The sequence below is a fragment of the Callionymus lyra genome, chromosome 2, assembly GCF_982586985.1.
Source record: "Callionymus lyra chromosome 2, fCalLyr1.hap1.1, whole genome shotgun sequence".
Classification (NCBI taxonomy): domain Eukaryota; kingdom Metazoa; phylum Chordata; class Actinopteri; order Syngnathiformes; family Callionymidae; genus Callionymus; species Callionymus lyra.
In genome coordinates this window covers 1,081,561-1,101,006 of record NC_141819.1, presented here as the reverse complement: position 1 = coordinate 1,101,006, position 19,446 = coordinate 1,081,561, and the positions used below count along the sequence as shown (strand labels likewise).

At 37.0% G+C, this 19,446-nt stretch overlaps 1 protein-coding gene across 2 annotated transcripts in view; it reads right to left on the bottom strand.

Annotated features, from left to right (window-relative positions):
* ell (elongation factor RNA polymerase II) overlaps nucleotides 1–13,381 on the bottom strand; it is a 31,750-nt gene extending 18,369 nt beyond the window's left edge. For both annotated transcript variants that reach the window (XM_087783172.1, XM_087783173.1), the window contains exons 1-3: nucleotides 13,248–13,381; nucleotides 1,801–1,845; nucleotides 326–447 (exon numbers count right to left, since the gene is read on the bottom strand). In XM_087783172.1, the coding sequence (XP_087639298.1) occupies nucleotides 326–447; nucleotides 1,801–1,845; nucleotides 13,248–13,370 (290 nt within the window). In that variant the 5' untranslated portion in view covers nucleotides 13,371–13,381. The remainder of the gene's footprint in view (nucleotides 1–325; nucleotides 448–1,800; nucleotides 1,846–13,247) is intronic.
* Nucleotides 13,382–19,446: the final 6,065 nt, after the last annotated feature.

The window sequence follows — 19,446 nt, the reverse complement described above, 5'->3', positions numbered from 1 at the left end:
CGAGGGTGTAGACGAGGACGTAGACGAGGGTGTAGACGAGGACGTAGACGAGGACGTAGACGAGGACGTAGACGAGGGTGTAGACGAGGACGTAGACGAGGACGTAGACGAGGGCGTAGACGAGGGTGTAGACGAGGGTGTAGACGAGGACGTAGACGAGGGTGTAGACGAGGGTGTAGACGAGGACGTAGACGAGGGTGTAGACGAGGACGTAGACGAGGGTGTAGACGAGGACGTAGACGAGGGTGTAGACGAGGACGTAGACGAGGGTGTAGACGAGGACGTAGACGAGGGTGTAGACGAGGACGTAGACGAGGGTCCTCACCTGCTGATGTACTGCTGGATGCAGTCGAAGCTTCCCTGTGGGTTGTCTCTGCCCACGTTCGACAAGTAGAAACTAAAAGTTTGTGGATCTCCAGAATTTTCCGACCGTGGTATTGAAATTTTCTGTTGAGAAAAGAATCAAGAAACTCATCAGTTGAAACTAATCTGGTCACATCTTTATACTATAATCTAACCCTGGTCACATCTTTATACTATAATCTAACCCTGGTCACATCTTTATACTATAATCTAACCCTGGTCACATCTTTATACTATAATCTAACCCTGGTCACATCTTTATACTATAATCTAACCCTGGTCACATCTTTATACTATAATCTAACCCTGGTCACATCTTTATACTATAATCTAACCCTGGTCGCATCTTTATACTATAATCTAACCCTGGTCACATCTTTATACTATAATCTAAGCCTGGTCACATCTTTATACTATAATCTAACCCTGGTCACATCTTTATACTATAATCTAACCCTGGTCACATCTTTATACTATAATCTAACCCTGGTCGCATCTTTATACTATAATCTAACCCTGGTCACATCTTTATACTATAATCTAACCCTGGTCACATCTTTATACTATAATCTAACCCTGGTCCCATCTTTATACTATAATCTAACCCTGGTCACATCTTTATACTATAATCTAACCCTGGTCGCATCTTTATACTATAATCTAACCCTGGTCACATCTTTATACTATAATCTAACCCTGGTCACATCTTTATACTATAATCTAACCCTGGTCCCATCTTTATACTATAATCTAACCCTGGTCACATCTTTATACTATAATCTAACCCTGGTCGCATCTTTATACTATAATCTAACCCTGGTCCCATCTTTATACTATAATCTAACCCTGGTCACATCTTTATACTATAATCTAACCCTGGTCACATCTTTATACTATAATCTAACCTTGGTCACATCTTTATACTATAATCTAACCCTGGTCACATCTTTATACTATAATCTAACCCTGGTCACATCTTTATACTATAATCTAACCCTGGTCACATCTTTATACTATAATCTAACCCTGGTCGCATCTTTATACTATAATCTAACCCTGGTCACATCTTTATACTATAATCTAACCCTGGTCACATCTTTATACTATAATCTAACCCTGGTCACATCTTTATACTATAATCTAACCCTGGTCGCATCTTTATACTATAATCTAACCCTGGTCACATCTTTATACTATAATCTAACCCTGGTCACATCTTTATACTATAATCTAACCCTGATCTTTGTTGATCCATCGATGGATAGAAAAATAACAAACGTGTTGAACGACACATGAGCTCGTGGTTTAATAAATAATGATTTAACATGTAAAGTATTTGAAGATCACGTGAAAAGTGTGAAAGATGTGAAACTGCTGAAGGATGAATACTGTTGAGATGTTGTTCCTCTGAAGGATCTACTGACACCATCTTCTCACCCCTTGACTTCCATTGAACCTGATGAGAGGTCGAGACGACGGCGCCTGAAACGACAAGAACATGTTGAAAAAACACAAGAAAACACTCGTTCAAGTACAGATGGATTGAAACATGGGTTCAAAGTTCACGTGATATTAGAAGAAAAATAGTAAATATCAAAATATGTGTGAAGAAAACATTCATTTAAAGTAAACAAGATTCTAACGTCACTCATTTTCTACTCTGTCGACTAATGTTGGATCATTCATTCATTCATTCATTTTCTACTCTGTCGACTAATGTTGGATCATTCATTCATTCATTCATTTTCTACTCTGTCGACTAATGATAAATCATTCATTCATTCATTCTCTACTCATGTCGACTAATGTTGGATCATTCATTCATTAATTCTCTACTCATGTCGACTAATGATAAATCATTCATTCATTCTCTACTCATGTCGACTAATGTTGGATCATTCATTCATTCATTTTCTACTCATGTCGACTAATGTTGGATCATTCATTCATTCATTAATTCTCTACTCTCATGTCGACTAATGATAGATCATTCATTCATTCATTCTCTACTCATGTCGACTAATGTTGGATCATTCATTCATTCATTCATTAATTCTCTACTCTCATGTCGACTAATGTTGGATCATTCATTCATTAATTTTCTACTCATGTCGACTAATGTTGGATCATTCATTCATTCATTCATTCATTCTCTACTCTCATGTCGACTAATGATAGATCATTCATTCATTCATTCTCTACTCATGTCGACTAATGTTGGATCATTCATTCATTCATTCTCTACTCTCATGTCGACTAATGTTGGATCATTCATTCATTCATTCTCTACTCTCATGTCGACTAATGATAGATCATTCATTCATTCATTCATTTTCTACTCTGTCGACTAATGTTGGATCATTCATTCATTCATTAATTCTCTACTCTCATGTCGACTAATGATAGATCATTCATTCATTCATTAATTCTCTACTCTCATGTCGACTAATGATAGATCATTCATTCATTCATTTTCTACTCATGTCGACTAATGATAGATCATCCATTCATTCATCGAGTCGAATAAACGATGTGTGTAAATTGTTCTTGTGTTCATTGTATCATGAATATTTCAGGTGGTTTTATTGATAAATGAATGTCAATGTTTCAGTGAAGTTTGTATCAACTCTCACTAAAGTTCTCTCCAGCGTCACAGGATCAACATGTGCAGCTATAGCTGTTCTTTCTACTGCTGACACCAGTGTTGTGGAGCAGAACACACACACACACACACACGCACACACACGCACGCACGCACGCACGCACGCACACACGCACACACGCACGCACGCACGCGCACGCACGTGTTATGTGTGCGTCTTCACCGTATGCTAACAAGCTAAGTTGTTAGCGTCATATATAAAGTGTAATGTGTGCGTCTTCACCGTATGCTAACGAGCTAAGTTGTTAGCGTCATTTATAAAGTGTTGTGTGCGTCTTCACCGTATGCTAACGAGCCAAGTTGTTAGCGTCATTTATAAAGTGTTGTGTGCGTCTTCACCGTATGCTAACGAGCTAAGTTGTTAGCGTCATTTATAAAGTGTTATGTGTGCGTCTTCACCGCATGCTAACGAGCTAAATTGTTAGCGTCATTTATAAAGTGTTATGTGTCCGTCTTCACCGTATGCTAACGAGCTAAGTTGTGAGCGTCATTTATAAAATGTTATGTGTGCGTCTTCACCGTATGCTAACAAGCTAAGTTGTTAGCATCATCTCTAAAGTGTTATGTGTGCGTCTTCACCGTATGCTAACAAGCTAAGTTGTTAGCGTCATTTATAAAGTGTTGTGTGCGTCTTCACCGTATGCTAACGAGCTAAGTTGTTAGCGTCATTTATAAAGTGTTATGTGTGCGTCTTCACCGTATGCTAACAAGCTAAGTTGTTAGCGTCTTAATGTGTGCGTCTTAATATCGATATCACACTTCAAGACACTAATATCGCACATATTTCTAATATCGTGCAGTTCTACATGACATCCGTACGTAGTAGTTTGTACTTTTGTTTGATTACAGACTGAAGAATATTCATGTTTTTAGCAGGTTTTAAAGAATATTTTTCAGTTATTTTCAAGTTTTCTATCAGGTTTATTTAACTACTTCTATATTTTATTTCAACATAATATTTGCTTTTATCTTAAAAAAAGGTTCAATCATCTCACGATCAGAAGAGGAAGCAGGAGGTCACATGAAGCCACGAGTCTTATTTGGCTGCAGAGGTCGAGAGGTCGCGAGGTCGAGTCCTGTGATCTGTTGAAACTGGAGTCACTTCATTCCTGGAATAACCAGACCTGGCAGTGTCTCGCCCACGAGCAAGGCAGTAGTCACAGACTCGCGGTTTAACTCGCGGTTTAACTCGCAGTTTAACTCGCAGTTTAACCTTCCTGGTGAAACCTACGAGGAGCTCTTCAAAACAAAAGCAATGCGCGACTCGATTCACAAATCGATTTACAATAATGCGCGACTCGATTCACAAATCGATTTACAATAATGCGCGACTCGATTCACAAATCGATTTACAATAATGCGCGACTCGATTTACAATAATGCGCGACTCGATTTACAAATCGATTTACAATAATGCGCGACTCGATTCACAAATCGATTTACAATAATGCGCGACTCGATTTACAATAATGCGCGACTCGATTTACAAATCGATTTACAATAATGCGCGACTTGATTTACAAATCGATTTACAATAATGCGCGACTCGATTTACAAATCGATTTACAATAATGCGCGACTCAATTTACAAATCGATTTACAATAATGCGCGACTCGATTCACAAATCGATTTACAATAATGCGCGACTCGATTCACAAATCCATTTACAATAATGCGTGACTCGATTCACAAATCGATTTACAATAATGCGCGACTCGATTTACAATAATGCGCGACTCGATTTACAAATCGATTTACAATAATGCGCGACTCGATTCACAAATCGATTTACAATAATGCGTGACTCGATTCACAAATCGATTTACAATAATGCGTGACTCGATTTACAATAATGCGTGACTCTATTTACAATAATGCGTGACTCTATTTACAATAATGCGCGACTCGATTTACAATAATGCGCGACTCGATTTACAAATCGATTTACAATAATGCGCGACTCGATTCACAAATCGATTTACAATAATGCACGACTCGATTTACAAATCGATTTACAATAATGCGCGACTCGATTTACAAATCGATTTACAATAATGCGCGACTCGATTCACAAATCGATTTACAATAATGCACGACTCGATTTACAATAATGTGCGACTCGATTTACAATAATGCGCGACTCGATTTACAATAATGCGCGACTCGATTTACAATAATGCGCGACTCGATTTACAAATCAATTTACAATAATGCGCGACTCGATTTACAATAATGCGCGACTCGATTTACAAATCGATTTACAATAATGCGCGACTCGATTCACAAATCGATTTACAATAATGCGCGACTCGATTTACAAATCGATTTACAATAATGCGCGACTCGATTTACAATAATGCGCGACTCGATTTACAAATCGATTTACAATAATGCGCGACTCGATTCACAAATCGATTTACAATAATGCACGACTCGATTCACAAATCGATTTACAATAATGCGTGACTCGATTTACCATAATGCGCGACTCGATTTACAATAATGCGCGACTCGATTTACAATAATGCGCGACTCGATTTACAATAATGCGCGACTCGATTTACAATAATGCACAACTCGATTTACAATAATGCACGATTGATTTACAAATCGATTTACAATAATGCGCGACTCGATTTACAATAATGCGCGACTCGATTTACAAATCGATTTACAATAATGCGCGACTCGATTCACAAATCGATTTACAATAATGCGCGACTCGATTCACAAATCGATTTACAATAATGCGCGACTCGATTCACAAATCGATTTACAATAATGCACGACTCGATTCACAAATCGATTTACAATAATGCGCGACTCGATTTACAATAATGCGCGACTCGATTCACAAATCGATTTACAATAATGCGCGACTCGATTTACAAATCGATTTACAATAATGCGCGACTCGATTTACAAATCGATTTACAATAATGCGCGACTCGATTCACAAATCGATTTACAATAATGCGCGACTCGATTCACAAATCGATTTACAATAATGCGTGACTCGATTTACAATAATGCGCGACTCGATTTACAATAATGCGCGACTCGATTTACAATAATGCGCGACTCGATTCACAAATCGATTTACAATAATGCGCGACTCGATTCACAAATCGATTTACAATAATGCGCGACTCGATTTACAATAATGCGCGACTCGATTCACAAATCGATTTACAATAATGCGCGACTCGATTTACAATAATGCGCGACTCGATTTACAATAATGCGCGACTCGATTTACAATAATGCGCGACTCGATTCACAAATCGATTTACAATAATGCGCGACTCGATTTACAATAATGCGCGACTCGATTTACAATAATGCGCGACTCGATTCACAAATCGATTTACAATAATGCGCGACTCGATTCACAAATCGATTTACAATAATGCGTGACTCGATTCACAAATCGATTTACAATAATGCGCGACTCGATTCACAAATCGATTTACAATAATGCGTGACTCGATTTACAATAATGCGCGACTCGATTCACAAATCGATTTACAATAATGCGCGACTCGATTTACAATAATGCGCGACTCGATTTACAATAATGCGCGACTCGATTTACAATAATGCGCGACTCGATTCACAAATCGATTTACAATAATGCGCGACTCGATTCACAAATCGATTTACAATAATGCGCGACTCGATTCACAAATCGATTTACAATAATGCGCGACTCGATTCACAAATCGATTTACAATAATGCGCGACTCGATTCACAAATCGATTTACAATAATGCGCGACTCGATTCACAAATCGATTTACAATAATGCGCGACTCGATTTACAATAATGCGCGACTCGATTTACGACTCGATTTACAATAATGCGCGACTCGATTTACAATAATGCGTGACTCGATTTACCATAATGCGCGACTCGATTTACAATAATGCGCGACTCGATTTACGACTCGATTTACAATAATGCGCGACTCGATTTACAATAATGCGCGACTCGATTTACGACTCGATTTACAATAATGCGCGACTCGATTTACAAATCGATTTACAATAATGCGCGACTCGATTTACAAATCGATTTACAATAATGCGCGACTCGATTCACAATAATGCGCGACTCGATTTACAAATCGATTTACAATAATGCGTGACTCGATTTACAAATCGATTTACAATAATGCGCGACTCGATTTACAAATCGATTTACAATAATGCGTGACTCGATTTACAAATCGATTTACAATAATGCGTGACTCGATTCACAAATCGATTTACAATAATGCGCGACTCGATTTACAAATCGATTTACAATAATGCGCGACTCGATTCACAATAATGCGCGACTCGATTTACAAATCGATTTACAATAATGCGCGACTCGATTCACAAATCGATTTACAATAATGCGCGACTCGATTCACAAATCGATTTACAATAATGCGCGACTCGATTCACAAATCGATTTACAATAATGCGCGACTCGATTCACAAATCGATTTACAATAATGCGTGACTCGATTTACCATAATGCGCGACTCGATTTACAATAATGCGCGACTCGATTTACGACTCGATTTACAATAATGCGCGACTCGATTTACAATAATGCGCGACTCGATTTACGACTCGATTTACAATAATGCGCGACTCGATTTACAAATCGATTTACAATAATGCGCGACTCGATTTACAAATCGATTTACAATAATGCGCGACTCGATTCACAATAATGCGCGACTCGATTTACAAATCGATTTACAATAATGCGCGACTCGATTTACAAATCGATTTACAATAATGCGCGACTCGATTTACAAATCGATTTACAATAATGCGTGACTCGATTTACAAATCGATTTACAATAATGCGTGACTCGATTCACAAATCGATTTACAATAATGCGCGACTCGATTTACAAATCGATTTACAATAATGCGCGACTCGATTCACAATAATGCGCGACTCGATTTACAAATCGATTTACAATAATGCGTGACTCGATTTACAAATCGATTTACAATAATGCGCGACTCGATTTACAAATCGATTTACAATAATGCGCGACTCGATTCACAATAATGCGCGACTCGATTTACAAATCGATTTACAATAATGCGTGACTCGATTTACAAATCGATTTACAATAATGCGCGACTCGATTTACAAATCGATTTACAATAATGCGTGACTCGATTCACAAATCGATTTAAAATAATGCGTGACTCGATTCACAAATCGATTTAAAATAATGCGTGACTCGATTTACAATAATGCGCGACTCGATTTACAAATCGATTTACAATAATGCGTGACTCGATTCACAAATCGATTTAAAATAATGCGTGACTCGATTCACAAATCGATTTAAAATAATGCGTGACTCGATTTACAATAATGCGCGACTCGATTCACAAATCGATTTACAATAATGCACGACTCGATTCACAAATCGATTTACAATAATGCGCGACTCGATTTACAAATCGATTTACAATAATGCGTGACTCGATTTACAATAATGCGCGACTGGCTTTACAATAATGCGCGACTCGATTTACAATAATGCGCGACTCGATTTACAATAATGCGCGACTCGATTTACAAAAATGCGCGACTCGATTTACAATAATGCGCGACTCGATTTACAAATCGATTTACAATAATGCGTGACTCGATTTACAATAATGCGCGACTGGCTTTACAATAATGCGCGACTCGATTTACAATAATGCGCGACTCGATTTACAATAATGCGCGACTCGATTTACAATAATGCGCGACTCGATTTACAATAATGCGCGACTCGATTTACAAATGCGTAACAAATTGCTGACGCGTTGCTGCCTGGCGAGGGAAGTGAACCCGTGACTCAACAACCAGCAGCACATTGAAGCGTCAGAACAACAAGATTCTCAAAACAAGTTCCTTCTGCTTCAATAAATCCATCATCGAGTAGAAAATACTTTGTTAGTAACTTTGTCTGGAGTTCAGTGAATAACATGAACTGAGGCTAAACATCGACTTCACAAATATCATGAATTAAGACGTTTTTCTTCTTCACAACTTTGTTGTTGATTAAATATCACAACTTTTATTTCCACCATATTGTATCTATTAGTGTCAGAAGAACTGATTCATCAAATAAATACTTTGAAATTATATTCGTCAGAATTATTTCATGAACTCAAGTGCGTATAAAATACTGACTTTTTTTTTAACGTACAATTAACAAACAACGCTCCGGCCTCTAGATGGCAGCAGTCGTTACGTCCTCCAAAGCTAAAGGAAGAATGATGACTGAGGACGAGAGGATACAGTGAGTCCAGGAGCTTTTTAAGCTGATGTTTGGATATATTTTGGTTTGAAAACAAATGAAAGTAGTTACGACTTCATCAAGAGTCATGTGGTCTGTAAATACTACAACACCAGAGTCAAGTACTGGACAATACTACACAAATATACTTGTTACTACACTATCACAACACCAGAGTCAAGTACTGGACAATACTACACATATATACTTGTTACTACACTATCACAACACCAGAGTCAAGTACTGGACAATACTACACATATATACTTGTTACTACACTATCACAACACCAGAGTCAAGTACTGGACAATACTACACAAATATACTTGTTACTACACTATCACAACACCAGAGTCAAGTACTGGACAATACTACACATATATACTTGTTACTACACTATCACAACACCAGAGTCAAGTACTGGACAATACTACACATATATACTTGTTACTACACTATCACAACACCAGAGTCAAGTACTGGACAATACTACACATATATACTTGTAACTACACTATCACAACACCAGAGTCAAGTACTGGACAATACTACACATATACTTGTTACTACACTATCAAAACACCAGAGTCAAGTATTGGACAATAATACACATATATACTTGTTACTACACTATCACAACACCAGAGTCAAGTACTGGACAATACTACACATGTATACTTGTAACTACACTATGACAACACTAGAGTCAAGTACTGGACAATAATACACATATATACTTGTTACTACACTATCACAACACCAGAGTCAAGTACTGGACAATACTACACATGTATACTTGTAACTACACTATCACAACACCAGAGTCAAGTACTGGACAATACTACACATATATACTTGTTACTACACTATCACAACACCAGAGTCAAGTACTAGACAATACTACACATATATACTTGTTACTACACTATCACAACACCAGAATCAAGTACTGGACTATACAACACATATATACTTGTTGCTACACTATCACAACACTAGAGTCAAGTATTGGACAATACTACACATATATACTTGTTACTACACTATCGCAACACCAGAGTCAAGTACTGGACAATAATACACATATATACTTGTAACTACACCAAGACAACACTAGAGTCAAGTACTGGACAATAATACACATATATACTTGTTACGACACTATCACAACACCAGAGTCAAGTACTGGACAATACTACACATGTATACTTGTAACTACACTATGACAACACTAGAGTCAAGTACTGGACAATACTACACATGTATACTTGTAACTACACTATCACAACACCAGAGTCAAGTACTGGATAATACTACACATATATACTTGTTACTACACTATCACAACACCAGAGTCAAGTACTAGACAATACTACACATATATACTTGTTACTACACTATTACAACACCAGAGTCAAGTACTGGACAATACTACACATATATACTTGTTACTACACTATCACAACACCAGAGTCAAGTACTAGACAATACTACACATATATACTTGTTACTACACTATTACAACACCAGAGTCAAGTACTGGACAATACTACACATATATACTTGTTACTACACTATCACAACACCAGAGTCAAGTACTGGACAATACTACACATATATACTTGTTACTACACTATCACAACACCAGAGTCAAGTACTGGACAATACTACACAAATATACTTGTTACTACACTATCACAACACCAGAGTCAAGTACTGGACAATACTACACATATATACTTGTTACTACACTATCACAACACCAGAGTCAAGTACTGGACAATACTACACATATATACTTGTTACTACACTATCACAACACCAGAGTCAAGTACTGGACAATACTACACATATATACTTGTAACTACACTATCACAACACCAGAGTCAAGTACTGGACAATACTACACATATACTTGTTACTACACTATCAAAACACCAGAGTCAAGTATTGGACAATAATACACATATATACTTGTTACTACACTATCACAACACCAGAGTCAAGTACTGGACAATACTACACATGTATACTTGTAACTACACTATGACAACACTAGAGTCAAGTACTGGACAATAATACACATATATACTTGTTACTACACTATCACAACACCAGAGTCAAGTACTGGACAATACTACACATGTATACTTGTAACTACACTATCACAACACCAGAGTCAAGTACTGGACAATACTACACATATATACTTGTTACTACACTATCACAACACCAGAGTCAAGTACTAGACAATACTACACATATATACTTGTTACTACACTATCACAACACCAGAATCAAGTACTGGACTATACAACACATATATACTTGTTGCTACACTATCACAACACTAGAGTCAAGTATTGGACAATACTACACATATATACTTGTTACTACACTATCACAACACCAGAGTCAAGTACTAGACAATACTACACATATATACTTGTTACTACACTATTACAACACCAGAGTCAAGTACTGGACAATACTACACATATATACTTGTTACTACACTATCACAACACCAGAGTCAAGTACTAGACAATACTACACATATATACTTGTTACTACACTATTACAACACCAGAGTCAAGTACTGGACAATACTACACATATATACTTGTTACTACACTATCACAACACCAGAGTCAGGTACTGGACAATACAACACATATATACTTGTTACTACACTATCACAACACTAGAGTCAAGTATTGGACAATACTACACATGTATACTTGTTACTACACTATCACAACACCAGAGTCAAGTACTGGACAATACTACACATATATACTTGTTACTACACTATCACAACACCAGAGTCAAGTACTGGACAATACTACACATATATACTTGTTACTAGACTATATATCGTTGTATCGTGATACACACTCATGATTATTGTGATGAATGTGTAGAGGGTTGTGTACTCTTCTAAACTGTTGACAATCTTCTACACAAGTGTGTGTAGCAGCTGTGTGTAACTCCTCAGAAGCTCAAATATTTATAGACACTGAAACGTTAGACGAGGATCATCCTGCAGTCCCAGCTAGCCAGGAGCACGGCGGCTTCACAGCCTGTTCGAAAACACACAACGATGCGCGACTCACCAGGTTTGTCGAACAAATACAAGTTTGTGAGAAATGCTGAGAAAGTTTCATTGAATTAAACAGAGTCAGAGCAGAAGAACAAAACAAGTTTTTACACACACACTCACTCTCGCACACACACAGACAGAGATACACACTCACAGTCAAACACACACAGATACACAGTCAAAACACACACAGATACACAGTCAAAACACACACAGATACACACACTGACAGAGCTACACACACTCACAGACACAGACACACACACACACACACAGACACACACACAGTTAAACACACGCACAGACTCACACACACAGACACACAGTTAAACACACAAATATACACCAACACTCAAACAGACTCTCTCACACACACAGAGACACACACACACACAGAGATACACACAGATACACACGCACAGAGATACACAGTCAAAACACACACACAGTTAAACACACACATAGACACACAGATACACAACACTCAAACAGACTCACACACACAGACACACACAACACTCAAACAGACTCACACACACAGACAGACACACAGATACACAGAGACACACACACAGATACACAGAGACACACACACAGATACACAGAGACACACACACAGATACACAGAGACACACACAGACACACACACACACAGATACACACACACAGACACACAACACTCAAACAGACTCACAACACTCAAACAGACTCACAACACTCAAACAGACTCACACACAGTCTGTGAGTGTGTATCTGTTCGTGTCTCCCAGAGCTACACACAGCGTGTAGCGGACTCACACACGTGTACCTGTCTGCTCCTGAAGCTCTCGAAGGCTCTCAAGGCGCTGTCAGTGAGTTTGAGCAGAAACACTTTTGTCGTCGCGGATCCGCAGCTCAGGTCGTATCTCTGCTGCTCCTTCAGCGCCGCCATCTTGTGACGTGCGCGCGCACACGCGCCGCCGCGAGGCGACGTTTCTTTTCACGGAAGATTCCACGAGCGCACGCGCGCGAGGTCACGGACAGGGTCACGGCGCGGGTCCGTGAAGAGCACGTGGGTCAGACGCGTCACGCAGGAAGTGGCTCGTGTGATGACGTCACGGCGGCGCACAGACGTGTGGGAATGTTTTATGAATGAAAATCATCATAGTTTAGTTTTATCAACAGTTTATTCTTAACTAGAACTAACTTAACTTCATCTTTGTCATCATAGTTTGGTTTTATTAACAGTTTATTCTTAACTAGAACTAACTTAACTTCATCTTTGTCATCATAGTTTAGTTTTATTAACAGTTTATTCTTAACTAGAACTAACTTAACTTCATCTTTGTCATCATAGTTTAGTTTTATCAACAGTTTATTCTTAACTAGAACTAACTTAACTTCATCTTTGTCATCATAGTTTAGTTTTATCAACAGTTTATTCTTAACTAGAACTAACTTAACTTCATCTTTGTCATCATAGTTTAGTTTTATTAACAGTTTATTCTTAACTAGAACTAACTTAACTTCATCTTTGTCATCATAGTTTAGTTTTATCAACAGTTTATTCTTAACTAGAACTAACTTAACTTCATCTTTGTCATCATAGTTTAGTTTTATTAACAGTTTATTCTTAACTAGAACTAACTTAACTTCATCTTTGTCATCATAGTTTAGTTTTATCAACAGTTTATTCTTAACTAGAACTAACTTAACTTCATCTTTGTCATCATAGTTTAGTTTTATCAACAGTTTATTCTTAACTAGAACTAACTTAACTTCATCTTTGTCATCATAGTTTAGTTTTATTAACAGTTTATTCTTAACTAGAACTAACTTAACTTCATCTTTGTCATCATAGTTTAGTTTTATCAACAGTTTATTCTTAACTAGAACTAACTTAACTTCATCTTTGTCATCATAGTTTAGTTTTATTAACAGTTTATTCTTAACTAGAACTAACTTAACTTCATCTTTGTCATCATAGTTTAGTTTTATTAACAGTTTATTCTTAACTAGAACTAACTTAACTTCATCTTTGTCATCATAGTTTAGTTTTATTAACAGTTTATTCTTAACTAGAACTAACTTAACTTCATCTTTGTCATCATAGTTTAGTTTTAGTAACAGTTTATTCTTAACTAGAACTAACTTAACTTCATCTTTGTCATCATAGTTTAGTTTTATTAACAGTTTATTCTTAACTAGAACTAACTTAACTTCATCTTTGTCATCATAGTTTAGTTTTATCAACAGTTTATTCTTAACTAGAACTAACTTAACTTCATCTTTGTCATCATAGTTTAGTTTTATTAACAGTTTATTCTTAACTAGAACTAACTTAACTTCATCTTTGTCATCATAGTTTAGTTTTATTAACAGTTTATTCTTAACTAGAACTAACTTCATCTTTGTCATCATAGTTTAGTTTTATTAACAGTTTATTCTTAACTAGAACTAACTTAACTTCATCTTTGTCATCATAGTTTAGTTTTATCAACAGTTTATTCTTAACTAGAACTAACTTAACTTCATCTTTGTCATCATAGTTTAGTTTTATTAACAGTTTATTCTTAACTAGAACTAACTTAACTTCATCTTTGTCATCATAGTTTGGTTTTATTAACAGTTTATTCTTAACTAGAACTAACTTAACTTCATCTTTGTCATCATAGTTTAGTTTTATTAACAGTTTATTCTTAACTAGAACTAACTTAACTTCATCTTTGTCATCATAGTTTAGTTTTATCAACAGTTTATTCTTAACTAGAACTAACTTAACTTCATCTTTGTCATCATAGTTTAGTTTTATCAACAGTTTATTCTTAACTAGAACTAACTTAACTTCATCTTTGTCATCATAGTTTAGTTTTATTAACAGTTTATTCTTAACTAGAACTAACTTAACTTCATCTTTGTCATCATAGTTTAGTTTTATCAACAGTTTATTCTTAACTAGAACTAACTTAACTTCATCTTTGTCATCATAGTTTAGTTTTATTAACAGTTTATTCTTAACTAGAACTAACTTAACTTCATCTTTGTCATCATAGTTTAGTTTTATCAACAGTTTATTCTTAACTAGAACTAACTTAACTTCATCTTTGTCATCATAGTTTAGTTTTATCAACAGTTTATTCTTAACTAGAACTAACTTAACTTCATCTTTGTCATCATAGTTTAGTTTTATTAACAGTTTATTCTTAACTAGAACTAACTTAACTTCATCTTTGTCATCATAGTTTAGTTTTATCAACAGTTTATTCTTAACTAGAACTAACTTAACTTCATCTTTGTCATCATAGTTTAGTTTTATTAACAGTTTATTCTTAACTAGAACTAACTTAACTTCATCTTTGTCATCATAGTTTAGTTTTATTAACAGTTTATTCTTAACTAGAACTAACTTAACTTCATCTTTGTCATCATAGTTTAGTTTTATTAACAGTTTATTCTTGACTAGAACTAACTTAACTTCATCTTTGTCATCATAGTTTAGTTTTATCAACAGTTTATTCTTAACTAGAACTAACTTCATCTTTGTCATCATAGTTTAGTTTTATTAACAGTTTATTCTTAACTAGAACTAACTTAACTTCATCTTTGTCATCATAGTTTAGTTTTATTAACAGTTTATTCTTAACTAGAACTAACTTAACTTCATCTTTGTTTCAATTCACAGTTTGTACAAAAGTGTTTGAATCGTAATATAATAAAAATACGATAAATGAATATTAAAGACGTTCATGTAACTGACTTTACATCTTCTTACATCTTCTCTTTGTTGCTTCAGATCAGTGACGTCACTTTACAAACCATGAAACCTTTTTTTGTTTTTAATTCAATAATAATGTGTTAATTTGATTGTTTTTATATTTGTTCATTCATCCATCCATCTGTTCATCCATCCATGATTCATCCATCCATCCATCTGTTCATCCATCCATGATTCATCCATCCATCTGTTCATCCATCCATGATTCATCCATCCATCCATCTGTTCATCCATCCATGATTCATCCATCCATCCATCTGTTCATCCATCCATGATTCATCCATCCATCCATCTGTTCATCCATCCATGATTCATCCATCCATCTGTTCATCCATCCATGATTCATCCATCCATCTGTTCATCCATCCATGATTCATCCATCCATCTGTTCATCCATCCATGATTCATCCATCCATCCATCTGTTCATCCATCCATGATTCATCCATCCATCTGTTCATCCATCCATGATTCATCCATCCATCTGTTCATCCATCCATGATTCATCCATCCATCTGTTCATCCATCCATGATCATCCATCCATCTGTTCATCCATCCATGATTCATCCATCCATCCATCTGTTCATCCATCCATGATCATCCATCCATCTGTTCATCCATCCATGATTCATCCATCCATCCATCTGTTCATCCATCCATGATCATCCATCCATCTGTTCATCCATCCATCCATCTGTTCATCCATCCATGATTCATCCATCCATCCATGATTCATTCATCCATCCATCTGTTCATCCATCCATGATTCATCCATCCATCCATGATTCATTCATCCATCCATCTGTTCATCCATCCATGATTCATCCATCCATCCATGATTCATTCATCCATCCATCTGTTCATCCATCCATGATTCATCCATCCATCCATTTGTTCATCCATCCATGATTCATCCATCCATCCATCTGTTCATCCATCCATGATTCATCCATCCATCCATCTGTTCATCCATCCATGATTCATCCATCCATCTGTTCATCCATCCACGATTCATCCATCCATCTGTTCATCCATCCATGATTCATCCATCCATCCATCTGTTCATCCATCCATGATCATCCATCCATCTGTTCATCCATCCATCCATCTGTTCATCCATCCATGATTCATCCATCCATCCATGATTCATTCATCTATCCATCTGTTCATCCATCCATGATTCATCCATCCATCCATCTGTTCATCCATCCATGATTCATTCATCCATCCATCTGTTCATCCATCCATGATTCATCCATCATCCATGATTCATCCATCCATCTGTTCATCCATCCATGATTCATCCATCCATCTGTTCATCCATCCATGATTCATCCATCCATCCATGATTCATCCATCCATCCATCTGTTCATCCATCCATGATTCATTCATCCATCCATCTGTTCATCCATCCATGATTCATCCATCCATCCATCTGTTCATCCATCCATGATTCATTCATCCATCCATCTGTTCATCCATCCATGATTCATTCATCCATCCATCTGTTCATCCATCCATGATTCATCCATCCATCCATCTGTTCATCCATCCATGATTCATCCATCCATCTGTTCATCCATCCATGATTCATCCATCCATCCATCTGTTCATCCATCCATGATTCATCCATCCATCTGTTCATCCATCCATGATTCATCCATCCATCCATCTGTTCATCCATCCACGATTCATCCATCCATCCATCTGTTCATCCATCCATGATTCATTCATCCATCCATCTGTTCATCATCCATGATTCATCCATCCATCCATCTGTTCATCCATCCATGATTCATCCATCCATCCATCTGTTCATCCATCCATGATTCATCCATCCATCCATCTGGTCATCCATCCATGATTCATTGATCCATCCATCTGTTCATCCATCCATCTGTTCATCCATCCATGATTCATCCATCCATCTGTTCATCCATCCATGATTCATCCATCCATCCATCTGTTCATCCATCCATGATTCATCCATCCATCCATCTGTTCATCCAGCCATGATTCATCCATCTGTTCATCCATCCATGATTCATTCATCCATCCATCCATGATTCATCCATCCATCCATCTGTTCATCCATCCATGATTCATCCATCCATCCATCTGTTCATCCATCCATGATTCATTCATCCATCCATCTGTTCATCCATCCATGATTCATCCATCCATCCATGATTCATCCATCCATCTGTTCATCCATCCATGATTTATCCATCCATCCATCTGTTCATCCATCCATGATTCATTCATCCATCCATCTGTTCATCCATCCATGATTCATCCATCCATCCATGATTCATCCATCCATCTGTTCATCCATCCATGATTCATCCATCCATCTGTTCATCCATCCATGATTCATCCATCCATCCATGATTCATCCATCCATCCATCTGTTCATCCATCCATGATTCATTCATCCATCCATCTGTTCATCCATCCATGATTCATCCATCCATCCATCTGTTCATCCATCCATGATTCATTCATCCATCCATCTGTTCATCCATCCATCCATGATTCATCCATCCATCTGTTCATCCATCCATGATTCATCCATCCATCCATCTGTTCATCCATCCATCCATCTGTTCATCCATCCATGATTCATCCATCCATCCATCCATCTGTTCATCCATCCATGATTCATCCATCCATCCATCTGTTCATCCATCCATGATTCATTCATCCATCCATCTGTTCATCCATCCATGATTCATCCATCCATCCATCTGTTCATCCATCCATGATTCATCCATCCATCCATCTGTTCATCCATCCATGATTCATCCATCCATCCATCTGGTCATCCATCCATGATTCATTCATCCATCCATCTGTTCATCCATCCATGATTCATCCATCCATCCATCTGTTCATCCATCCATGATTCATCCATCCATCTGTTCATCCATCCATCTGTTCATCCATCCATGATTCATCCATCCATCTGTTCATCCATCCATGATTCATCCATCCATCCATCTGTTCATCCAGCCATGATTCATCCATCTGTTCATCCATCCATGATTCATTCATCCATCCATCCATGATTCATCCATCCATCCATCTGTTCATCCATCCATGATTCATCCATCCATCCATCCATCCATGATTCATTCATCCATCCATCTGTTCATCCATCCATGATTCATCCATCCATCCATCTGTTCATCCATCCATCCATCTGTTCATCCATCCATCCATCCATCTGTTTATCCATCCATGATTCATCCAT